The sequence below is a fragment of the Halichoeres trimaculatus genome, unplaced genomic scaffold, assembly GCF_033239565.1.
Source record: "Halichoeres trimaculatus isolate MK-OKI-2021-1 unplaced genomic scaffold, fHalTri1.1 fHalTri1_scaffold_10, whole genome shotgun sequence".
NCBI classification, from domain to species: Eukaryota; Metazoa; Chordata; class Actinopteri; order Labriformes; family Labridae; genus Halichoeres; species Halichoeres trimaculatus.
Window position 1 is genome coordinate 13,758,508 of NW_027437187.1, and position 27,056 is coordinate 13,785,563.

At 40.1% G+C, this 27,056-nt stretch overlaps 1 protein-coding gene across 1 annotated transcript in view; it reads left to right on the forward strand.

The window, feature by feature from the left end:
• The window catches only part of zfpm1 (zinc finger protein, FOG family member 1), a 128,101-nt gene that overhangs the window by 82,590 nt on the left and 18,455 nt on the right, over positions 1-27,056 (forward strand). Inside the window, exon 4 of the mRNA XM_074678029.1 lies at positions 14,026-14,159. Coding sequence (XP_074534130.1) covers positions 14,026-14,159 — 134 coding nt within the window. The remainder of the gene's footprint in view (positions 1-14,025; positions 14,160-27,056) is intronic.

The following is a 27,056-nucleotide window of genomic DNA, read 5'->3' on the forward strand; positions in this document are numbered from 1 at the left end:
GTGTGTTTTTGCATTCTTACAGACACCAAATTTAGTGGAGATTGTGAATTTGAATATAACACATACAATAGTTTTAAATAAGTTATATGATATATATATATATAATGGGTTCACCCTCTGACCAATACATTTGGACATTGTGCGTTTGATATGATCCCTTGTTCGTGTCAAATATGAATCTATAGGTATCAGTGGGACACAAAGGCCATCACAGCTGCACTGAGACCTGACAGGGTACGTCGCACACTGCAAAAAATGAAATCTAATCAAGTGTTTTTGTCTTATTTTAAGTAAAAATTGTCTTGTTATAATTGATATAAGCCACATTCAAGTGGTTGGTCCAGAAAAATATCTTGTTTTAAGTCATTTCAGGACAAAAATGAGGTCTGAATTGCTTGAAACAAGTAAAAAAATATATATGACAATTGAGCAAGAAAAATTTGTTTTAAAATTTGCTGAAAACTAGAATAATGTCTTAATACAAGTTACTTTATTCTTGTTCCATTGGCTGACTTTTTCTTTTACATGTTAAAAGCAATTCAGACCTCATTTTTGTCTTGAAATAACTTGAAATAAGACATTTTTCTGGACTGGTCAGGTGAATGTGGCTCATCTTCAGTCAAAAAAAGGCATTTTCTACCGAAAACAAGACAAAAACACTCGATAAGATGTTGTTTTTTTTCCAGTGCAAATTTGTGACACCAGGCATTAAAGGGTTAATTTTTGCTTAATGCTGAGCATATTATAAACTCTGTCGTAGAGTAAGGGACAGTAAAAAATCTTGTGTGTGTGTGTGTGTGTTTCTGGTTCATTAGGGACATTTGCACTATTAAGAAAGCGCCCTCACACATGTGTCAGGCTTTCAGCTTATTTTCCATCCTCGTAACATCTCCCCCTTATCATGTTCTTTCTCTCCTCATCCTCTGCAGTATCTCTCGCTCACCAGCTTCCTTCCTTTATTAGACAACAATCACTTGTTTTTCCCGAATCTAGAGGCCGTTTGTCTCTCTACAGCAGCAAAAAGAAACATCTATCCAATGTGGGAAACTAAAGCTTTTTACAATGTGCTCTGTACTACAGCATTTTGTCTATCTGAGAATTTTGATTTACAATAAACTCTTTATCATGATTTAAACTTTTAAGAAGAAGTAAATAGTTTCACACTTCATGAAAAACCTGAGGTTGCAACAGGTGTTAGGAAAAGTCACATTCAAGACAAATCTGTGTTGTATTGGGGCTTTAAACAGCTTACTTTCTTATTTTTATCAGATAATATTCAGATTTATGAATGTTTTGAAGTACTCTCGTGGCACTGCACCTGTTGGTTTACCTCACTGGTTTCTGAAGTAGTGACATAAATTCATACGTATGCTGTTGAGTAAAAGGAAACAATATTAATATTTCAGTCTGTTGCCTTCAGACCAGCGTAAAGGTGTTCAGTTTAATGACCCTCTTTTGACATGAACAGAGAACAAAGTGTTTAACATACACTTTCATGTTCCTCCTGTTTGTTCCTCCTCTGCTGCTTTCTTCTCGCTCTCATCGTGTAAATTAGTGAACCTCCAAATGACCTCGAGTGTGTCGAGCAGCTCTATTACTCTTTAACTTTTCCTCGTCTCCCACCCCAGCCCGTGCTGCCTTCACCGACCTGATTGAAATGTCCTTTTTTTTTGTCTGCGGGAGCCAGAAGGAGTTGTTAAAGCAGACACGAATTAATGATTGAATTAATTATCGGAGTCACATACCGTACAATTAATTTTGTGGCTTTGCCTCAGTCTTTTTTCCTCTCGCGGTCTGTGCGTAGAGAATGTCAAGAAACATTTTCTAATTAATTTATGTGTGATTATCAGGGCTAGTTTCTGGAAGGTCTCCACTTTTCAATTTGTGACAGCCGAGGAGAGAGGGAAGGCTGGGAGAGATGGAGGTGGGAGCGTGAATGAGGAGGCTGCGCGTGCCCTCTCACACACAGACAGTCACTCAGTTAGGTGCGCACACTCATTGATTTAAATTCTCTTCTTCTCTCTGTCACAGTTCCACTTTAGAATTACTCCCAAGAATTTCCTCTTTCTGATTGAGTCACAACTCTCAGCAGCTCTACTCTGAAATGGAAATCTGGAAATTGTGGTGATGTCGAAAAGCTCTGTTTAAGATTTTGAATGCAGTCGCGTGTAATCTTGTAAAATTTGGGAAATTAACGACACTTTGCAGAGACTGCAATTAGTTTATGATTGTTATAAGAGTCATTGGTTTTTTCAGTTTTAGCAATGAAACACACCAGCTGCAGGCAATAAGGATGTGTAGTACATCAGGAACGTTTAGCTGAGTCACTGAAAAAACTGATACTGAATTGAAAAATTCACAAAATATCATTTAGTATTCCAAAATATTTTTGAACACAACACATTCTGCATGTTAAACAAATACAGACAAAACTTTTGGCGCCTAGCTTTATGTGTAACATAATACATCCTCCCACATTATCTGACTACAAACTGTGTAAAAGTCATCACTGTGAATGGTCAAATATTCATGAAAAACACTGTTACAGAAATAATGCTACATATAATTCAATAGTGGATCTGCATAATTAGTAGTTTGTGTAGTTTTAGCCTAGGTTTCAAAACATGTTCAGTAGAGATAGACTGATACGTTTTTTTTTAAGGCGGATACTGATTATTAGTAGTCAAGGAAGGCTGACAACTGATATTTGGAGCCGATATTCATTTGCTGTAAAGTGAAAGTATTGGCCTCAAAATTTTGAATAATATTAAGTCAAACACTTAACTTTGTTTAAATGCCCTTTTATGTTTATTGAACAGCTCCCAGGGTCAGCAGCATGTCTTATTAAGTTAAGTGAAAACTTAAAAACCTGGAACTGGGATATTTAGTACAATTTCAGTAGAGTCTGCCGCCTAAACTTGCTTTCCAAACATACATCTGCTATCGAGAGTTTCTCCATTCAGACCTTTTCTCTTCTGCAGTGTGTGAGACCATGTGTATGCACAGCTTTCACTTCTGATTGGCTGTTACCTGAGCCATGGCTCTGTGTGTAGCCAATCAAATGGTAGTGTGGGTGGGAAAACGCTGGAGACAGAATAGTGACTGCAGACAAAAAGGCGCGGCTGCATCAGTCAAAATAACACAGTTTTAATTTTTTTTCTTTTCTTTAAATCGGCTGTTGAATAAAAAAAAAGCCTCAAAATGCCGAATATTGGCACTGATAATGAGCACGTCTGATTAACGGCTGTTGAAGGAGCCAGCACAACCAGCACAAATGTTGCACCTACACAGGCCTCTGCCTTGAATCCCTGTGCAAGCAGGTGTTTTAGCTTAACAGGTGATCATTTGAACTGGTGACCTTAGCCGATATGTAGAGATGACGATATGGCTTAAAAAGGTCTGATGTCTTCAGACCAAACTCAGTTTACAATTTTGATAGATGTGTTTTTTGACATATAGGATGACAAAGAAATAGCTCAGATCAGATTCTAGGCCCCTTGGTGATAAACTAAGGCTGACTGCACCGTGAATCAGACTCCTGCTGTTGTTTCATTGTTGGCCCTTAAGGAAACCATGCAAGCCTATACGACAGGAGAAGAAAACTTACCACCCGAGGGTGGCACTGAAATGAAGATGAGTGGGCTAAGTTTGGGGTAGAACCAGGTGAAGTGAAGAGCTCTAAACTATGGCTGCATCCTAGACTTTGGACTCACCACTTACCATCCACCACAACTCCATCTTCAGTAATTTCATCATGACCTGGAGTGAAACTTACAGTAAAACATTTACCCTCACAGAGACCCGCTCCAATGTTTCCTGGTGTAACTGGGTGGCATCATTTTAAAACTGTTTGTCAGATGCTCATTGTTTCCTGTTTTCTGTCTTGTGAGTGGTTGGATATAGCCGGACTATTTTCCCACACACATGCATACAGAGGCAGAATTTTTATCAGCAATAAATAAAACTCCCCTGCAGCAGTCAGGTGATTGAACTCCAAAATGAATGTTTGCATGTGAATGTCAGTATTCTTTGCATTTGTTTTCCTCAGTGAGGAGAGGGAACGAGGAGGAGGAGGAGGAGGGCGACTCATCTCATCAACAGTAGCCCTGTCACTTGTTCTGCTTTCACCTCCTTCGTCCTCTGAACAGAAAATCGCTTCTGTTTTTTTCCAGTTCATTTTATCTTTCTTCGCATATTTGTGAATTTGCATGTTTGCTTCTTGCTCTTTTCTGGTGGTGTATGTATTTTGTAGATAAAAGTTCAGCAGTGCAGTTAAGAGAAATTAGTTGGGTAAACAGTGGTAAATGTCAATGATAAAGTTCTGTTGAAGCTCATCTGATTAGCGGGGGCTACGCAGGTGTCTTATCTTGCCTGTGCAACAGAGGGTAAAATGGAAATGATTGCGTGGTCCTGAGCAGTAGATGCCTATCCTAGAAATGTCTATCTGCTGCTGAGCCGAGCCTGCCGGACTCCAGGGACCCAGGGGTGCCGCGTGGAAGATCACGGAGAGAGAGAGACGAGGAAGAGAAAAGGAGGCGCAATCAGGTGCTGCTTGTTGTTAGATTGAAGCCTTTTATCAGCCGGCTTTATAAATGATGTGAGTGGTCATTAATGTGGAAAACTTGGCAGAGTGCAGAAAGGCAAATTTAACACTCTTTAGTCACTTTGGCAGAATAACAAAGGTGATTTATAGAGTTTCTGATTGAGCAATGATAGAGTTATAAAGCTAGAAATTGACTGAGTAACAAGGACAGTTACAACTGATTTTCTTAGCTGTTATTGGTACTTGTGTTTTAGCAAATTAAGATAGAAATTCAGTAAATTATATCCTGAATATACAGATCCATAAGCCTTAAACGGATCCTTATGAAGATTGTAAGAAATTCTGAAAAGACTAGGGTAAAAAAAATATATATAAATATATAAGAAAATAATTATCTGAAAGAAGGTTTTCAACATTTTTGATACCTTGAATACCAAGTGCTTTAAAATAATATAATTTCTGTGTATTTTTTATAATAAATAGCACAAAAAGCCCAAAGGCCTTTGATGAAAACTTGTCCACACTTATTTTCATTTAGGAACTGCTGTTAGCAAACAAAATGTAGAGCAAGCAGTGGTGGTCAATATAAACAAAGAGTATGAAGAGACAGAGATGGAGAGATACCGACTGTGAAGGTAACAGGGTGGCTACCTTAAAAAATGAAGGGTATTTCTTGTGTCTCACAGAAGTTATGCTCTGAAGATAAATACAGACATAAATACAGACCTGCCCAATCACGCAGAAAGGTGCTAGATTTGGTTTTCTTCTTGCCAGAGTTTTTACAGCCAGTTGTGTGTGTCTCTGCTCAGCCCTCCATCACAGACTCTACATACTGTTTACAGGGTTCTTGTTCAGTCAGTTTGACATTAAACACCTGTTACAGGTGAATCAAGAGCAGAAGAGAGAAGTGACTGTGTCTCCTGGTCTCTATGTTTTTCTTCAGTCCCAACCTGTAGACATTGAGCTTCACTTGCAGAGAAATGATTAATAAAATGACTGAAACAGGAGGAAAATCTGAAAAATATGGACAATAAGCAAAGTCTCAGTAACATGAATGATAATCCCCAATTCATTTGATAGAAAACTTAATTTCATTTGCCTTTTATTATTGACAGTTTTTTGAATGTTGATGGGTCTTCATTGGCTTTTTCAGTCAGGACCACTCTCGTCAAAGTAACTAATTCTCTTCATGCTGTGAGTTAAATTTGGAAAGATGGCTCTGGTCTGTGAGCCCCCTGCTCTTCCACACGCTAATGTGGAATGACAAGTCCTTTGGTGGGGTGAGCTCACCTCCACCTCTCTTTGTAGCACATTCATGGACAGCCAAGGCGGGGAGAGCAGCAGCTAGGACTGGAGCTCTGGGGTGGATGTCGGTTTCAAAGCAGTTTGCGGGGGAGAAAGCGGTTTCATCTGAACGCACATTTTGCTGTTTGCCAATCGGATGAGATTAACTGAGCTGTCAGCTGATGGGAGCTGGTGTAGAGAGCAGCTGATGCGCTGTGGGCTGAACTTGACTTCATGACTTGCCTGAACTGGCTCTATGCTCTGTTTTTGTACCAGCACTTTGTGCAGGCTGGTAATAATGACTAAATGAATGAATTGATTAAATAATATGTTGGGTGGATGGAAGTTTGGCTTTTCTATATTGTATGGACACAGGTATTTATATTGTTGGATTTTTTCATTCAAAATTATTTCAATGAAGAAAACTGAATGTAAGCTCACTTCTCTGCTTGACTCTGAAATACTGAGTATTTATATGTAGACCACACTGACAGAGCAGCAGCATTATTTCGGAGTTTCCCATGAGGACTGGAGGGAGAATAGGTGTGTGTAGCGTTGGGATTTGTCATTCAGCAGAGGTTAAACCCCACCTATTAGTGTGAGGTCGGAGTAGCACACAGATAAAGATTTTCTGTTGTGTGGTGTCAAAAAATCAATAGCTCCGCAGCGATGTGCTCATTTGATATCAACAATAGTCTTTTTAAAAATCAATTAGGCCAGGTAGAGGAGAACATCAGTGTTGGGTTACACCTTTTTTTTTTACCTCCTCTATTTTTACATACCTACTTAGGCCGGCAGTTGTGTCCCCTTTTAACAGGATCATGTGTGATACCCTGGTGCTGTCACAGCATTTTCAAAGAGGTTTTTTTCAGAAGGTGATGAACAGCTATAGATCATTATATGCATTAATAACTGATGCCAATTAAGCTAAAAAGTGAAGTTTTTCTTCAAAAAAGATGGACAGAAAATAAGACTTATGTTGAAGTCAAAGGCCCAAATGGCAAAACCAATCCTCTCAAATGAAGAGAGAAGTGCAGCGGAAACAATCCTGTGCAGTGCCTTTATTGTGTCTTTTTCTGAATATCTGCTTTTCCATTTCCGTTTGCTGTGTCTGTTTGGGAATCTTCCCAAAGTTGAGGACAGTTTCCACTTAGTGTGCATGTTGAAATAATTTGACGTATCAGTTAAGACAGCAGCTCACCTGGAGGTTTAATTAATTTTTCCTCGCCGTTGACTATACCCGAAAATGTTTCATCTTAAAAAGCAACAATTAATCTCCCTGATTACGTGCAGGAACACACTGATGTCTTTCATCTCTTTGCCAGTTGGGCCACGTGTTAAGGAGACATCTTAAATCTTTTGATAATCTTGCTTTAATAAAACTTCAGTAATGTCATAAGCTCTGATCAAGCATGTTATCACAATAATTGTTACTATTATTTATCATTTACTCTCACAGTTGATGTACTGTGCCATCTAATTTATGTTTTAAACTTTATCTGAATTCATGTAGTGTAATATTTACTGACCTTTGCAGATGAGCACTCCCAGAACTAACAAATTAATGTGTGTTAAATCTTTCACAAAGTCTGATTTCTTTCTGAGTCACTCCATAACCATTCAAACTACATAAATTCAAAAGTTTCTAACATTTTGGAATAGAAGGCTCTATTGATGTGCCCTTATCTACTATCTGAAACATGGTGGCCTGAAGAGACTGTTTTCTCTGGATTGATCTTCAAAAACAAAAATGACTTATGATCGCTTTGATCAGAATAAAACCACTAAACCACTAGACCTTTAACTGGAAAAAAGAGGGTGGTTTATTCCACTGGAAACTCCACTTTAATCTGTAAAGTGAAATAACTTAATGACCGTTTTGACAACAGATACCTGTCAGCAACCTGTTCAGAAATACAGCACACATCATCATCTCCGTCCTGTTCTTTTGATGCAACTGTGCCACCTTCAGCTCTGAGCTCTCTGTCGCTGTTACCCTCACACACACCCTCCCCCCACTCATCGGTTAATTGCGTTAGTCATTTCATTAATGACGGACTGATTGTTTTATTGTGTTGGCTCGTCAAAGAGGCCTGGACGCCCCAGTGGCTGCTGAAGCGTCCGTATTGATAAGCCTTTGTGTGTGTCTGCGTGAGTGTGGGCAAAGTGTGTGTTTGGCTGCCATGTGTCAACGTGTCATCTTGTGGACCTGTGTGTTTTCTGTGTGCTTGTGTGAGTTTGTGTGTTGGAGGGAGAAAGATATTGTAAGTTGGTGTGTGTGTGTGTGTCAGAGTTAAATGAATGAGGCAGTGTGGATACTGCAGAGCTGGTTGATATTGATAACAGGCCCATCCAGCCTTGTGTTTTTGGGAATGGGTCATCTAGCACTGACAGGCAGGATGATGTGTGTGTGTGTGTTTGTGTGTGTGTGTGTGTGTGTGTGTGTGTGTGTGTGTGTGTGTGTGTGTGTGTGTGTGTGTGTGTGTGTGTGTGTGTGTGAGAGAGAGTGTGAGAGTGTGAATATGTGCTCATGCATGTGCACGCAGTGATTGGGGGAGTATCATACAGAGCAGTGAGGCTAGTAGCAGCTGGTGGAACTATATTGATAAGGAGCGCTGGGTTATTATGCAGGTCTGTGGTGGGCAGGAGGGGTAATTAACAGGGATTAGGATTGTTGGAGGCCTCATGTTACCCCTGTGAACACAGCTAACCTGCTGGGATTAGCAAGCAGCTCTCATTAGCAGAGGTGCACTGATAGCACTTTCTCTCTAGCACTATGAAGACAGTGTTTCTATAAGACACAGCCCCTGACTACCACTGAATGTGCCACCCTATTTGATGCCTTTAATAAACTATTTAAAATATTCAAGTTGAATTAACATACACCTCACTGATCTGACATAAAGACTGTTTCTTCTTAAGGCACATCTAGAAAGTGGGATCGTCTTGTATCCAGGGTCTAAGGACTGACTCACCACTACAGAGCAAAGGTGATAAGGAACGGAGAGACACTGTGATTGTCAGTAACATAGTGGCACAGAAATAAATTTATGTCTGCTTCTTATTTTAAGATAATGGATATAAATATTGTTGAGAAATTAAACAACTAACAAGTGTTAAAGGGTTATTAACATCTCCATATGTCTTGTATAAACCTGAAACACACGATTACATGAATACTTGAGAAATAGTATGATATTTTTTGTCCATTTGATTCAACAGAATTTGTCAATTACATCGGTTTTGTCTTAATCACCAGACTCCATTAAAGAGGACCTAGTATTTTAGTCTCATAAATTAATTCACACAGAGAGTCTTTATGTCGGTCTGGATCACATTAAGAATACACAACTCTTTTCTGTACGCTTATTAGGGATGGGAATCGATAAGAAATATTTCAATCCATCGATATCGTTAGCCTTTGCGCTTAACAATTCCCTCATCAATTCTTTACACTGTGCCAGAGCCACTGGACCTTACGTCGACTAGTCTGCTGCAGCTATCTTAGCTTAGCAGTTAGATAACGTTTCCCAAGAAAACTCTGATTCAGGATTTGCAACTTGAAGTTTTACTGAAGAACTGACTTCATAAAGAAATGTACATCGCTCTCTCTCAGGAGAATCATATTCAGTACATTCCAAATTGGATAAATCACCTTATTTAACAAAATCGCAATCTTGATGCTAACGTATATGAGAAACGGCATTGATATGCTAGCAGTTAGTACAAATCAGTTTAACTTCAGTTTCAGAATAGAATTTCAACTTTCATCACAGAAACATATCACATCAACTCTTTGAAAAAAATACTGAGAATTTCAAATTTCAAAAGCTAACAGGGAATTGAAAGCTATGGCTGACTTCATAACTACAGAAAACTTCCAAACAACTTAAACCACTGCTATACCCACTTTGAGACACTAGATGGCCTACTTGAATTATTAACATATTACAACACAGTACATCAATGTCACACTGTGTGCAATTTTTACCTGTTTCTGTATAATTTTTCCCAGAGATATCCAGACTCAGGGACTAATTAAATTTTATTCACTTACAGTATAAACTTAATTAAATGTTGTTGACACAGAAAAGCTGTAAAGCTACTTTTTGTGCCAAGAAAATTCACAACAGGAATTGATAAGGGAATCAATAAAGAATCATATTTCTGCACTTTCTATACACTTTCGTACTTTTGTTTTCTTGATTGCTGCTGTGACTCCTGAATTTCCCCTTGGGGTTAAATAAACTATTTTATATTTTCTCTTCTATATCGATAAGCAGAATCGATAAGGGCATCAGTATTGACAAAATCTTATCAATTCCCATCCCTAACGCTTATTAATTTACACACATCTTGTATTTTTGTTGCTTTTGTCAAAGTATAGTATGAAATGACCCATCTGTTGTCCCTGTACAGAAAACATCTGAGGCTAGCTGTTAGCGCACCATTATAGCCACTGAGTGTGAGGAAATGTAACATTGCCTTGCTGTTCTAATGTTGTATACAGCTTGTGTGTCTGAGTCAGGACAAAATGCTATGTTGTAGCTGTTTTTGTCTTGAAAGCATAAAGTAAACTTTCTTTCTGGTGCCTTCATGTTCATTAAAAAAATGGCAGAGATTTTCTTTCAAAGCTGAAAAAGAACTTATTTATTGTTTTTGTTTTGTTTATGTATTATTTCACGCCTCCACGTGGTTGGAAGCATGTCTTTGGGGTCGTCTGTCTGTCTGAATCATTCTTAGGAGCATTGTTTCTCAGGATAGCTTGAAGCAAGGTTCTTTAAAACTGCTACAAACATTCATTTGTGCTCAATGATGAACAGATTAAATTTGGTGATCAGAGATTTGGGAGCAAGGTCACTGTGACTAAAACAGATTTTTAGTGCAATGCTTTGACGTTGAGGGTACTCACATGGCAGCGTGAAATCCTTTTCATTCTACTGTGAATGAAAAGGATGAGGTATACCTCTTATAAATAAACAATTTGGTGGATAAGATGAGACAGATATAGATATTGACCCTTAATCAGGAATACTTCACACCTTATTGAGTTTGCAGTCTAACTTAAAAAAACTAAACTGATCACATCTTCTTTAACAGTAGGTTTTAATTCCAGGCACATGAGTTTTATATCAGAAGACTGTCCACAGCCCTGCCACAGAAACTATGACCTGTTAGATTTCACTAATAGTGTGTTTGCGAGACCTCATGTGAAGCAGCTTGTCATGAAACCAGTAAGATAACACATGCTCAGCCTTAATACCAGACAATCTAATATTTGTATTGGGCTTGTTTATTGGTTAATATTTGTGTTCAGCTCACTGAGGTCAAATACTCACAACATTTCACAATGAGGGTCAATTGAGCTGGTCAAGACTGATAAGAGTCCCATCTGATGTGGACCGGCCAATGGGACAGAAGCAGACTGGACATTGATGGAGTGCTGAGATAAGCAGGGTCAGAGTGGCCAAGCTGAGGCCCTGCAGGATGATAGGAGATAGGATACAGACGCTGGACTTCAGACTCTGCTGCCAGCAGGTTAGACTGTCTGAGGAGTCATGTTTGGGTTAGTGCTTGACCTGGGATTGAAATCTGATGCTGGATCAAGTTGGACCAGAAACATTTGTTTCCCAAACCCTGGCTATGTCGTCAAACTGTCAGGAGTGGAGACTCCAGCTGGTTGGGCTGATACTCTTTTTCATCTGGTAGATGGAACAAAGAAGTATGAATCCATTTCTTTCACCAACATTTGTGGTAATGAGCTCTACTGAAAACCTGAGTCACTGAATAAAAAATTCAGCCCAACCTGACCTGAGTAAAACAGGTCAGGTCAGCTCCTGTTGCGTCTGGCATTAATACTGCTCTCTCATGTGCGCCAGGTGAAGGAAAAGTAGGCCTTCTTCCACTGTGCCATATTCTGTGACCTACAAACAAGGTGCACCTGTTTGACAAATGTATACAAGCACTTAAAGGACTATTCCTCTACATTTTCTCAGTATGTTGAGCTGTAAAGGAGATTAAAGTTTGGGAAAGATCTTGTCAGCTAGCAAGCTTGAAGCCAACTGCAATGTCTGCAAATATAATTCTTGAGGCTAAAAAAAGTCCACCTGTCCGATTTTTCCTAAATGCCTTTCAATTTTAAGTAAAGCAAGCATGTTTTAGTTCCAGAAAGTAGCAACAATCTCTGCAGGGTCCCTGGATGCTTGAGACAAAACTGTTTTTTTTTTTTTTTTTTTACACACTGGAGAAGCAACTTTTGTGTTCAGCAAGGTAAATAACTTATTGTCAGCAAAGTCTAGCAGCCTTAAAGAAGTGCTTATTTTTCTTCCTAAAGAGAAACACTTTCTTTTTTAATTAAAGGTTTATATCTTCGGGGATCCTTTCCGTTATGTTGTCAGACAACAATCTGAGACAGCTACAGAGCAATCAGTCAAAGTGGATACTTCTTGATTTTCCAGCGACCTACCACAGCAGTTCCAAAACTTTATGAAACTTTGTCACTTTAACCTAATGATATGTAAAAAATAGAATGTAGGCTTAAAAAATACACAAATTCACCTTCTAGTTGATTGATTTTAGCCCTTCCACAAAGAGAGACCATACAACTCTAAACGAGGGTCAAGTGAAACATCCCATGTTATGATTTGTTATTAGCGTAGTCTTGTCATTGCTCTGCATCAAACCATGTTTCTTCCTCCCCCTCTATAACTCCCCCCTCCCCCCGGCACCCCCCACTGGCTGTGGGAAAGCCATTTTATCAGCGTATGTCCGTTGTTCTCTGGTGGGGATAGATACAGAGAAGATAGATGAGTGTTTTGACATGGAGAGTGTTAGACAAACACTCTTATCAGGCCCGCCACTTTAGACCGACCCCCCGAAACAGTCGCCTGAACCACGGACAAGATGAGGAGGGGAGGGAGGTGGGATGAGAAGAGAGGAGCAGAAAGAGGCTGATTGTGCGTGTATGTGTGTGTGTGTGTGTTTTGATCAGAGAGCGAGGTGGACGGTCACAGCAAGCAACCGAATGTCCAGCCTGAGGCTTCTTGTGAAACTGAAGCTGGAGGTCCCACTGCGACACCCAGCAGTGCTGCTCAGCCTTGTTCATCTTCCTCACATGTGCACAGACTTCTCTCCTCCTGCTCTCAGAGCTGTCTGAAGTTTTTAAATAGATGGATCAGTCCTCCGTGCCTCCCGGCTAACTGGCTCTATCTGGGCTGCAGCTTGCTCAGACCACAGCCGTCACTGCCATCCCTCTGCTGTTATCACTTTGAGGAAGTGCACAAGAAGTTTCCCCTGTTTGAACCGGCTAGGACAGAAAGTGCTCAGCGTGTGTCACACTCCCCCTGCTGTCCAGCTGCTGACGAGTACAGCTGTGCGGTCAAAGCTGCTGCCAGGGTTCAGGTCAAGGTCAACACACGCGCTGCTTTTCCCATTTGTTTTCTTTTCATTTGTCTGGAAACAACTGATTTTTTTTTTTAATTAGTATTAAAGAAGGAAACAGCTACCTCATCCAGTTTGTGGCCGTGGACATTTTTGGAAATGGAGCCATCATAAAGATACCTTTTCTCAGCAATTTTATTCCCCACCACTATCAAAGTTTAGTTTCAGATCACACAGGAAAGGAGACCTTCAGTATTTGACATCATCTTGATTAAAGTATCTGGGATCTTGGACTTTCTGGTATTGTGTCTCCTGAAGGCCTGAAATAAAGAGCTTCAAAGGTTAATCCTTTTTTTGATACAATGAATAAAACAAGGCTGTTTTTAGATTTTTATTAATACAGATATTTATTTTTATTAACATAGAATTGATGGGCTGCCATCAGTGTAAGAATGTGGTGTGAATGAGTGAGTGTGACTTTTGATGTAAAAGCACTTTGAGTGGTCGGAAGAGAAAGCACGCTGTATATTACTAATCAATCTGTAATGAATGGAAGTGTGTCCAAGCATCCCCGAGTGACATTATACTGACATAACACGAAGTTAAGACTGTCAATGAAGTAAAAATTTAAGTTCATGATGGATGTCAACATAAATTTACAAAATGGTTTATTTTATTTTTCATTGGTTCAACTCTCTGGATGATGTTGGATTTTCAGGTGTATATTGTCTGAGTGCATCACCATGTAAACATGTCTGATCGGTTGTTTGATATTTTAGCTTCCCTCATTTGAATCTCTTCCCTTCTCCTCCCCACAGATGAGCTTGAGCTGTGTGAAGAGGGTGGTGACAGCAGGGTGGTGGCCTGCAGGGACCTCCAGCCCGATACGACGTGGGGTCCCTATCCAGGAATCATCCAGTCAGAGGGCAGCACAGAGGCTCAGGAGACAGAGGTAGGACGTGTGATGATGTCTGGTGACCAAAGTGTGTGACTGAGTTTGATAAAGGTTTAATTATTTATAATAATGTAATGTAGAAAGAGTTTGAACTGTTTTTATAAACAGAGGTTTAAAGTTATATTGATGCACTCCCAGAGTTGAAAAGAAAACAGCTGCAGATCTGACTGTGTGTTAAATACTATGATAGACGATCCTTGCTCCTATTTTGCACCTTAAAGTATCACATGCAAACTTAGAAGATTGAAGAAGACTGAGTATTAATCACTATTATTGATCAAATATTCCTCTTTAATGAGAACTTGACATGATGCAAAGTTGTAAGCGGTAGAATTGGTTCGAAGAATTCAAACTTAGCATAATATCTTGATTGATTTTACCTTGTGTTATGTTGTGACTTTTAACCTTCATCTGCTGGGTAATATTACAACTTCAAAAGCTGCTCTTTCGTTGGGATGATTTCTCAACAAGGTCCAAAAACTGAACAGAACTGCCCACTTTTCAATTCTCACAAACTAAAAAACTACAACACTGAAAAGACGTCTGTGACTCGAATGATAAAACCGTTTTACTCGAGCACTAAATGCCTTAAATTGGCACCAAAAAAAGATTACTGTAAACAAAAAGAGGCCTGGTTTTGATCTTTGTGAAGCTCCAGTGAAGCACTTCCTGCCTGTGTCATTCTTGGTGCTCTCAAAGAAAACAGTGCCTCTTAAATTTTCTCGGATTATGTGTGTAATGAATATGTTGGGAGGAGGGGAAATAACTCACTCTGCTTTCTTCAAAGAGTTCGATGATTCAGTCATTTAAAACGTTGTTGTGGACAGTTTGAAGAAGGCAGTTTTTTTTTTTTTTTTTACTGAATACTGCCACAAATCATCACTTATCACCTAACCAGAGAAAAAAAAATTGTTTACTATTTTTATTTTCCTGTGTGGTCTTTTTCAAACTCACTGGAGGTTTGAGTCAAATTGGTTTCGTTCAGTTTCATTTTCATAAAAAAAGCCCTTCGAGAGAAAAGAAAAAGAAAAAGAAAAACAGAAAAAGGATATCAGAGACTGAAATATATTGATGATGAAGCTGATGTTGATATTGATATTATGATTGCAAAGATTATATCTGGGTGTGATTCTCCACTCATGCAAAGATTGATTTTTCCTGTGACATTTTTTTTCAAGTCATTACCTGTTGATCAGCTCATGAAAACCACATTTATTCAATATATTCTATATTCTATATTCTATAATCTATATTCTATATTCTATATTCTATATTCTATATTCTATATTCTATATTCTTATATATTCTATAAGATTTGTAATCAAAGAAGACTGAAGACGTGTCTCATAGTTTGTAACAAGCTGTTGTTCAGTTGCAGCAGGATGAAGACAGAAACCTCCAGCAGCTGACATCTTTCAGTTGAAAGGTCAAAGGTCAGATGTCAGATTGTCTGGTAACAAAGACAGCTGATGAATAAACACCTTATCACCCATGTGTGTGTGCGTGTGTGTGCGTATGGAAATGAAAACAGCAGTGTGTATGTGTGTGTTCGATGGGAACAGTGTGTGGGACCGGATGGAGTCCTATCAGAGGCCGCGTTCGTGCATCATGTGCAAGTCCATCTAATCATATGATACTGATGCTGGGAGAGGCTTCCTGGCACGAAGCTCACACTTCAACACACACTCCAGCACACACAAACATATGCGAGCATTCACACAGTCAGTGCTCATCGTTTTTAATGTTAAGCTGTAGCATAGTTTACCTGGACTGCTTTTCTTACCTAAAGTTTTGTTGGGTCTGTTTTACTCTCAGTATCAAATAGATTTCCTTGATTTTAATTTTAGTCCAGCTCAAACCGGTTTAACCAGGCTGTGTGTGAGTTCAAACCAGTTCACATCTGATTCACAAAAATCTGCCCCGTTCCCTAACTCTCCTCTTTTATACTCCTTTCATTTTCTTTTTCTGTCCTCTTTTTCCCTTCTCTTCTCCTTTACTCTTATAAACACAATTCATTGCTTCTGTCTTCTTATAATCATTTCGTTTTTCCTCTCCTCTCCTCTCCTCTCCTCTCCTCTCCTCTCCTCTCCTCTCCTCTCCTCTCCTCTCCTCTCCTCTCCTCTCCTCTCCTCTCCAGCCCTCCCAGATTCCCATCCCATCCTCTCCCCTCTCCTCCTCCTCCTCTTCTCCTCCCTGCTCTCCCCAGACGTCCGCCTGTCTTTTATCTCCACATGGCGCCATCCTCCTGGACAACAAACCCCAGTGATTGATTCCTGCTTGATAGGCTCTCATTTCTAAGATTTCGTTTATTATCAGTGAGGTTCTGAGAGTACAGATAGATGTGTGTGTGTGTGTGTGTAGCTCAGACACACACACACACAGACACACACACATGCTCACTCACCCATCACCTTTTGTTCTTCCCCTCCCTTCCGCTGCCTGTACCATCCTCCTTCTCCTCTAAACTGAAAAGTCAGTTTCTTTTCTTTTGAGGGCTTCGCATTCATATGGAAAGTGCCTTGTTCTCACTCTTAATACCCATTTTCTCTCCTCTTCCTCATTTTCTTTCCCCCTCCTCCTCCTCTTCTCCTCTCCGTCTATCTATACGGACTGAAGAAGTGAGGAGACGGACCTTCAGTATCTGCTGGAGATAGTGGGCTGTAATCTCACATTCCTCCTGTGTTTCTCCCCCTGTCACTCCACATCCTCCCCCCTCCTCTGTCCATCCCTCCATCCCTCCCAGCCTCCCACCCTCATGGGTCAGCAGGGGTCAGGGCTATCCTCCCCAGTGTGCTGGAGAGGAGAAATCTGCTCATCTTCCTTCACTCTGAGTCATCACACTGCACTCTTGATTTGTTATTTCAACTTTAAGAGACTTACAGGTGCAACAATTCAGGAATTGTCTCAGTTGACTGTGTACACAGCTGGCAGCCAGAAACAGGCTCTGATGACTGTAACATGTCTCTATTTTAACCTCTAACAAGCTCAGGTGTTTGCAAACATCAGCTGATTGTTTGTGTTAAAGTTTCTTCTTTATGTACAGTGATGGATCTGAATGTACTTTTAATAACTCCAAGCTACCGTGTACGAAAACAAACTTGGGAGCGTGGGAAAGCAACTGTGCAGATTCAGGGTGTAAATGTATTTGTCAAAGACTGTGTCTGTACAGGACTTAAAGTACAGTGCAGATGCGAACAAATCTCAGAGCATGCAGAACAAGAAGTACCTCACGTCTGAGTTTCTACAAGGACCAAAAACAGGAGCACACCGCATGCATAGCATGCTTAGCCCATCATAGCAGTCACAACAAAAGACCCCCGCTATCACCAAGGTCTCCTGTTTAGGAACGCTTTGGTTTCTGGTGAAAAACAACTCTGGACAAAGACAAGTGGAAATGATAAAAGTAGTGTTCACATTGTTTAGTATTGATCAGGAACAAGTTTGGCTACATGCCCAACCTCTGAATGTGTTGGTTAGGCGTTACATGAGTATGAGCATCACTGCATGTTGGAAAATAGCATTTGTGCTTTACAGCAAAGGATAAATGATCCCACTCAGTTGTTGAACAAAAGGGTTTTCTCTGTAAATACACAAAGTTTTAGCAAATGTTGATGTCTCTTTTTCTAGATTTTTCTTTTGGATTTAATGTTACCCACATTAACCAAACAAGTCCATATTGAAAGACAAACACCACACATGAGCTGCTTAAATCAATATGAGTAAAAGGATAAAAAATATGCCACGAAACTAACCTTGTGTGTTTTTCTGACCCCTTTGGCAGATTTTTTCCTCTCTAAAAGAAATTCAGGCATCAGTTTTCCCCATTAACATCTTGAAGTAAGACATTTTTCTGGAGATGAAATGTGTCTCATATCAAGCCTCACAGGACTTTTTTTTATGGTGAAAATAAGACACAGCCACTTGCTCAGGTCTCCGTTTGTGCTGTGCGAGCACATGTCAAAGGTGACTGCTGCAGCATTCATCCTGATGGGTGAAGCATTTCTTTCAAAAATGTTTCATCTCAATAAACCCGAAAGTGTCAGCTCCTGTCTTAGCCATTTAAAAGGAAAATTGAGTTATTTTAAACATTTTCTTTTTTAAATTTATTTCAGGAGCTTTAATTTATTGGAGACCTGGTAGGAGGTTCCAGCATTATTCTGTTTTTCTTTTTTAAAAAAAAAATTTTTCTAGAGCCCGACCGATATGAGATTTTTGGGGCCGATGCCGATACCGATACTGGGGGCAAAAAAAAGTCGATATCCAATATATCGACCGATATCCGATAAATCGACCAATACCCGATATGTCGGCCGATATTTATAATAAATTCATTGATATACACAGGATATATACTGTATATATTCACAAATCATTATAATACCCATATGATTTAAGACAGAGACAGAATGCTATTAAATTAAAACAAGGAACTTTAATTATAAAACTGTAAACATAAGAACCGTAGTGTAAACCAATGATAAATAAGAACAAGCTGTAAACACAATAACATTAGATAATGGTGGACTTTTTATTTTTCATTGCACTTAATTTAAAAATGACATAAAAAAGAAATTTAAATAGTCTAAATGCCTGATCTTTCAACGCTACACTGTGGAAAACATTTAAAAAGGAAGATGTTTTATTATTTATAAAGAAAAAATGCTCCATTTATTTACCTCTCTGTACAAAAAATGAGTAGAACAGTGACTTCAAAACCAGGGTCAAAAACAAAATGATGATATGATTTCCAAGTTTATAATATCCATAGGGAACTTTTATATTTTGGTTTAATGTGAGTCATAAATTCATCCCTTTCTTCCGTTGTTCCTCTCCCTCCTGAACACACGCTGTCGTAATCTGCTCGCCATCATGTATGTTCATGTATTTCTCCGCTGACTTCTTCCTCACCTCTATCTCCCTCGCACCACCTGTCTCTGTTAGTCCTCAGCCTCACCAGGCTCTGTGAAGCCCCTCAGGCTACTCCCCCATCTCTGGGTGAGATTGGCATGGCCTCCTCGCAGTCTCACCCCTACCAGCATCGCCCTTCCTCTCTCAACTTTTCCGCCTTCTTATTTGGTCCAGACAGATAAGCTATATCATTTTAATTTGAGACAACATAACGACATGGGGATGTTCACGTACACTGGAGCAGCTCATACACATGTAAACTGAGAGACAGGGCGAGTACGATGTCTTTGTTTTTGGATTCACTACATCACAGGGTGGGACCTGGCTTGTGTGAATGGATTAATGGTGGTGGGGTTGAGTTTGTCTGTTCTCAGAGATCAGGATGGAGCTCAGAGAGGAAGAATTAAAGAGATCACCAGTCCTTGCTCTCCTCCAGCAGATCTCCTTGGTTAGATTAGTGTCGTGTTAACTGGCCTGTGTCATATGGAAATCCTGCCATTTGCATCTCTTGAGAAAGAGGCGTAAAACCATTTATCTATTTAAATATATTCTGGCTGATAGGGCTGTTGGACTTTAGAACAGGGTATAATAATGTTTACTGATGGACTGATCAGCTGGCTGCTGATTCCTCACAGTTTTTGGTTGAGTGAACATCCAGATCCTCCTCAGCGAGCCTCCCATGGCAACCCAGGAGCAAGCACGCCACTGCTGCTCGCCTGATTGGATCGCACATAACGAATCTGATATTATATCTCCTCTCCTTCTGATTGGATCCTGCTTTAATTAACTGATAGTGAAAGTGTATTTGATTGGGCTAAAGTTGCAGGATTGTTATGAAATGAGACAGAGAGAGGGATGATACCACGAGAGCTCTAACTTTGAACGTGTCACATCTGTTGCATCTTCCTAATGGACAAACATCCTCCATCCTCACTGTAGTGCAGGAGAAACTCCTCCGACAACATCGTCCCTTTTAATTCCTCCTCCTTCAGCAGCACCCAGCAGCTCACCCCACCCCAATCCTGTCTTTCGTGGAAAGGCAGCCTGAAGGCACGATCCTAGAAGGAGCAGTGTAGGGGAGTTCAAAGCGTTATCACGCGCAGAACGTCTTTTCATCATGTTTTAGAAACAAGCGTTCGCACTAATCCCCCAATAATCTCTCCAGGAGAACTGGGGCGATAAGGCGCGCCACCCACGGCTTTTCAAACACTTTTTGGGTAGTCTCTTCTCACTCTCTATCTCTCCTCCCCTCTACCTCCTCGACTCTCCTTTCCTCCTTCTCTGGCTCCCCTGGAAGGACGAGTGAAGGTGATCTCCGTCTCCTCGTCATCCTCTCTCCAGCTTTTTCTCTTTTTTTTTCTTCTGTTGACTCCAGGCTGGTTTGTTTACATTCTGATTCTGATCTTTAAATTTTATCTGGACTCATCAACAGTGTTTCTCTGCCTCTCTGTTTCTCTCTTTCCTCCGCCCATCAAATTAGAATGTTAATTAAAATGCTGCTCCTTCAGAAGATGACAAATCGATGATTACAGTGAGTGTGAGACACCTTCTGGGACGCCCCCCAGAAGAAACCATATGTAAGAAACGCTCCTAAAAAGAAACTGGAGTGCAGTGACAGAAGTTTTCTACATAGGTTTTGATTTCATTTGATGAAATCCTTGTTTAGTCTGCTCCGATTGCATCACCTGTATTTCTCTCTGAATTTGCCTTTGTTTTAGTATCTTACCCGACAAACAGCTCAGCTCTTTTAAAAAGTAACAGAGAACTTAAATTGAAAAAGTTAGGCCTGGTTTTAGAGCCTCTTATACTAAATGTTTAAAAGCCAAGTCAGAAAACCAATACATGAATGCTTTGTCATGTTACTGTTGGCCTTTCTCTTTGCACAGAAAAGTGTGAAAGCAAGAGCTAAAAAAAAGGCTTCAAACTAGAGGTGGGGATATCAAATTTACTTGATATATCGCAGGTTGTTGTACGTGAGGTGTATGAAATGACTACATCGCGACCATGGAGTAAAAACTGTCACGTAAAATTTGTTAAGATGTTGGTATGCAGTTCTATTTCCAGTTTTACTTCCTTCACTTTCTGCTGGTGCTCCTGTCACAGCAAGCAGCCCACTCTCCCGCCCACCCAGACAACTCTTCTGCTCGCTTCAGTTGCAGCTTTGGGGTTTGCCCAAATTTTGAAAATCCAACCAAAGGGTGTCTAGTGCACTGGTGTTATTTTATGCATCAAAGGGTTAAATTTAACATTTATAAAGTGATTTAGGGGAAAAATCAGAATATCAAAACATGTGTCAAATATCGTGATATAGCTCAGAAATATTGAGATATTGGTTTAAGGCCGTATCGTACAGCCCTACTTCAAACAACCCTGAAAACCTTATTCTGCACAAGGACCCAAACTGTTTACACAGGTTTGCCTCTGTACAAAACACACCGACCAGACAATGCAACTCAAAATTATAAAATTTGTCTTTCTTTTGCCTTTCTCGAGTGGAAACAGGCAGGAATGCAAACAGGACTGGATATTTTGAGGTATGGAGGCAGTTGCAAGGCAAACCATTCCTCCAGTACTCAGTCTTTACCAGGCTTTAACCAAATCTCATTACAGAATTTCTCTTCCTCCTCTTCCCCCTCTTTACTTCCCTCGCCAGGCTGCCATTATTCATAGTTCATTAGCTGACAGAGATCCTCAATCTAGTTAATTGAAGTGAAAAGAGCGATAATATGATGTACAACACTCAAAAAGTTGTCGGCTGGAAATGTTCAATGTCTGGCTGTCGGCCAGTGATTTATAAACCTGTGATAAAAGTGTTTGACATCACATTTTAAATCATGTTGAACATTTCGTTCTTTTGCATTTCTGTATAAGTCGAAACACTTACTGACCTCATCAATTTCCCAAACAACTTTTCCCTTCTCTGACGAGGGGCCAGGGTCAGTTAGTAAAAAAAAGTTTGATGATCGCAGAGGTGTCCAAACTTAAATATTTATTGTTTCCCAGAAAGCCACACATAACCAAATATTAATAACCCTTTCTGGGATCTTGACAGGAAAAAAAAATCAGAATATAAATAATAACACTGTTAATGACATATATAACAGTATTTATGAAATAAATAATAATTAAATGACCCTTTTCAGGTTTTTTATTGAAAAAAGACCATGAAATATTAACTTTCCTGTAGACTCCACTGTTTGCAGCTCTCTCTCATTAACTTCACTGTGAAAACCAGAAAGCAAGCAGGCTCAGAAACCAAACTAAGTGATACAACAGCTACCAGCACAATACGTTTCACTAACAGTAAGTTTTTTTTAAGGGAGAGGTTTCAGATAGGGCACAAACTGCAGAAAGGTAGAGTAAAAAGATATAATTTATGCATGCGTAAGTCTTGATCATGGGGCCAGGCTAAAAAAAAAACAAAAAAAAACATAATGCGCCTCTGGTATTGTTCAGGGGGCCGGGCAAAATGTGGGGGCAGGCCGTATCCGGCCCCCGGGCCGTAGTTTGGGGACCACTGATCTAAACCCTCATCATCCTTTAAATACATAGACTGTATAAAACATGGATGTAGCCTCCATGACATCACCCATCTGTTCCTGAAACAGTAAAAAGAAGCCAATCCGCAGACGCAGCTCCATTTAATATGACGCCAGTTATGAGTTTAATTCGAACAGCTACAGGGCGCCCATCAGTCCCATGACCTCGGCTGTGTCTCTGATTGGATAATCAAACAATCTTAATAACTTATAAACTGCAGAGTTAAAAAAAAAAATCACTCACCATACAGTGTATGCCGATTGTGAAATCAGCATTGTAGACTGCTGTTTTTTAACCAAGCTGTAAAAATGCTTTTTAGTGTCATAAAAGTCGTTTTTTTATGGCTGGGTGTGTACGTGACTTCCAGTCTTTCTGCGTCCAGTCTCCAACAGATTCTTGGTGTACAGCAACTTTTTTCACTCCCACATAGGCCTCATTTTAACTAACTGGATTTTGCCCCCTTTTTGAATAATGCCTGTTTTACCTCTAGATATAACCATGTCCTTCATGGCCTTGGGGAGAGCTTGTGTTTGTCTGAGGTGTTAGAATCGATGTGCTTCATATTGGCTGCCTGTTATATGACATGCCTGGATCATGACAGCAGCTGTCTGTCTCTCGGTCTGTCAGCCAGGCCTTGACAGAAGAACCTATCACCTGGGGAAAGCGAGAGGAATGAGATGGAGGGGAGAGGAACCTGCCAAGTAAGATCAAATACTGATAGAAAAGCAGCCAGCCAGGTCAGAGAGGAAGAACAAAAGAGACCTGAAGAGGAGAGGAGGAGGAACCGAGGAGGTCCGTCAGCTGAGACAAAAAGCTGAGAGACAAAGAGGAAATAATGCACGAGAAAGAGATTTGGAAGAGAGGTGAGGCAAACATGGAAGAGGAGGGTTTAACGAGTCGGAGGGAGGAGGTGTTCATCACTCAGTGGCAATGACTGGCTGGTATCTGCATCTCACTGTCATCTGCACCCGCTTCTGCAGGGTGGAGGAGGAAGGAAAGAAGGGGGAAGGAGGAGGAGGAGGTATAAGAGAGGAGAAGAGGAGAGGGAAAACCTCTATCCACTCTATCTCTGAGCCTCATCTCCGCCAGTTCAGGAGCCTGCTTTCCAAGAGTGCCTCATTTTCAAATCTCTTATCTCGGCCCCCGTTTTAAGTATCGCAGTTTTATATTTTTACATGTCATTTGCATGCAGCTCATCAAACCTGGCTCCCTCCATTTTTTTCTCCACCTTTTTCTGCTTCTGAGAGGTAATATATGAGCACATCTGCTCACAGGAAAAAGCTTACACTTCACAGTTCAGCCGTAGCCATGTACTGTATTGACGATATTTGTACCTCGTGAACAGAAGATACAGTGTAAAAAAAAAAAAGTATCTATTGAATGTAGGGGAAATGCTGTGTGAGTACAACAAAGCTAAAGTGTGTGTGTGAGAGATTGTATGAGAAAGGCGGATGAGAGCAGGTTTCTGATGTTTATCTGCCTTCCTTTTCTTCTTTGTATTTTTGGAGGATTCACACAGTGACCTCTTTGTTTGGGACAGTGAGTACACCCCTCCAACCCCCTGGATCGGGAAAGAAACCATTTCCTGTATCCGAGCGATAGAACCAGAGACAGGGAGAGAAAGAGGGAGAGATAGGACTGGGGGCAGGCAGGCAGACAGAAGAGGAGAGGAATGAGAGTTGGAGAGAGGAAGAGAATTGGAGATTAAGAAAAGAATGAAAGAGGTGTACAAAAAGGAAGAAGGCGGTACAGGAGAGACAGTGAAAGCGGAGAAGGGAGGAAGAGGATGAATTGGATGATTGAATTAATGATTGTGGGAGAGGAGTGAGTGAATGAACGATGGTTGAAAAGGTCAGGAGAGGAGAGGAGAGGAGCAGGGTGCCTTTAAACTCACAGTGAGGAGGCCAAATTCATGAAAAGAAGCTTAAAGCAGGACAGGATTTTTAGGATGAGATTCAACCGTTTGTATGTTTGCTTAAAAAACCAAGGCTTTGTTTCCTTCACCTGCTTTAAAAGTGTGGCTGAAAGCATGAACGCTGCTCACACTTACACTTCAAACACACTGCCTGAAATTTCTGGCAGGTATGGCATCTATCAGCATCACCTGACCAGTGCAAACCAAAACCATATTTGACACATGGGACAAATAAAAACAGTCAAATTTAAAGAAGGGGAATCTTCAAAGGAAAACTCTTGCTCATTCCTCTGTTTGCATGTTGCATCCACGTAAATACAAAAGCTGTCATAGCAGCTTAGGTCTGTGTTGCTTCATCAGACGTCATGGTGTGAATATTACACTGTGGCCTTTGCAGGGTGCTTTTAATGTCGTGCCCTGCCTCCTGACACTTATCCCCAGCTCTTTCATCATGTGTGAACAAGCAGCTCTAGGGGATTTCAGGAGCAGGGTGCCTGAAAAAATCTAGAAAGTATCAACAAAGCTTGTATCATGTGGCATCTAGTGGTTAACCCCTGGTAGAGGTCGCTCTCTGTCTTTATTATTAATATATAGTTTTTTGTAGCTATTTTTTTTCTTTGACTCATTTGAGGATAGGTGTTGATTTATTTTGAGCAATAAAGAACTTTTTAGGTTTCTACGGTCGTGCAGAGTTGGGTAAGTCTCATGTAATGTAAACCTTATTTTTTCAGTAAAGTCAGAAATAGACATAAAAACGTTGTTTATGTTTCAGGTATTTGTGGTATTGTTTCTTTTATAGGGTTCCCGCGGATCCTTGAAAAGTCTTAGAAGGCATTGCATTCATAATTCTAAAAATAAAGCCTTAATTGGCATTAAAAAGTCTTAAATCCAAATTTCAAAAGTCTTAAAAATGTGAACACATTGGTAAGATTTATGTTAGTTTGCAGTAAAAAAAATATTAAGTAACATTTATCCATTTTTCTAATCAATTTCCTGATTTACTCTTGTGGCAACATCGCGTAATCACAATAGCAGAACTAACAAAACGGTGATGTGGTTGCACCAGGAACTTTTAAAGCAGACACATGTCTTGGTTCTACCTAGGGTGGCTGGAGAGGGAACAAAATGAGGAAAAATTGGAAAAAAAAATCCAAAAGTGGCTAAGGAAAATTGATTATGGCAGCAAAATTGAGATTTAAATTTGAAATTAAATTTCAAAAAACATGTAAAAATTCTAAAAAATGGTTGTGACAGTGGCCAAAAAAGATGAATGGGGGCAAAAATAGGCATAAAGTTGTAAAAATTGGGTTAAAAAGAGGTAGAAAGTGATGTATTATGTAAAATATACATTGGGTTAAAATTGCCTCTAACCCAGGTAGTTCATGTGGTGTTTTTGTTTGTTAGTTTTGTTTGTTTCAACTGTGGTTCGTTGTTGACTTGTTTTTAAATTTGATTTCCAACGTCATTAAAAAGTCTTAAAAAGTCTTAAATTTAACTTGCCTTGAGCTGTAGGAACCCTGTTTTATATTTACAAAAATAGAATAAATAGTGTATCACTTTTAAATTTCCAGCTGTGTACACTTACTGCAACTGGTGCTGGGTTTATTTACTTTATTTCTCATGGTGCTTTATTTTCTCTGACAACTTTCTGCTGAAACAACTCAATACCCCATTTTCCATCAGCACAGGTCTATAATTTTATAAATCTATCTAAAAGCTGAGCTTGGCTTCCAGCTTGAGCCCCATCCTCGTGGGCCATGTGACCTAACTGCTAGGCTATACCTATGCCTTTCTCTTCTCAGTTATAATGACATGTTCCTTTAGCTCCTGCATGATCCCACCAGTTGTAAATCTGCTATGAATAAAAAGAGAAAACTAAAAGGACTGATAGGTTTAAAAAGCCAGTTAAACTTAGGCGCTGTTTGTTTACATAACACTGCTGCTAATAACCTGATAGCCCACTGTTGACTTTACCTGTATTGTATGAATCTGTCCCCCTCCTGAAGCTTTATGCTCTGTTACATGTAATAGGACCATGAGACTGTCCTCCTCTGACCATTATAATGCAGCAGTGCAAACCGTATCAGACGACGTGAAACGGTATACAGCACAGAGATGTAGATGTGTGAGATGTACCGGTACTGATTTACATACACAAACATACTTATTCCCCTGTGGTGGCAGTAAAACTGTGGCAGTTGACAGCTGCACAGAGAAATCTTAATCTGCTCATCTGCAGGGTGGGGTGGTGGTGGTGGTGTAAAAGGTGGGGGGTGTAACTCAGTGTATTTTGACTTTATTTCCCCTCCTCTAATTAAACTTTAGTGTGTGTGTATAGAGCAGTGAGATGGTGTGAGACTCTGAGGTCAGTTCAGGGAAAGTTTTAGCTCCCTGTCCCCAACATCGGGCTGATCATCATCCTCACCACTGTTTGCCTCCCCAGAGAGGGAGAGGGGGAGAGGAGGAGGGAGAAAGGGAGGGAGGGTGAGTGAGGAGCCATTCTGATACTGAACGAGGGAATGGAGGAAGAA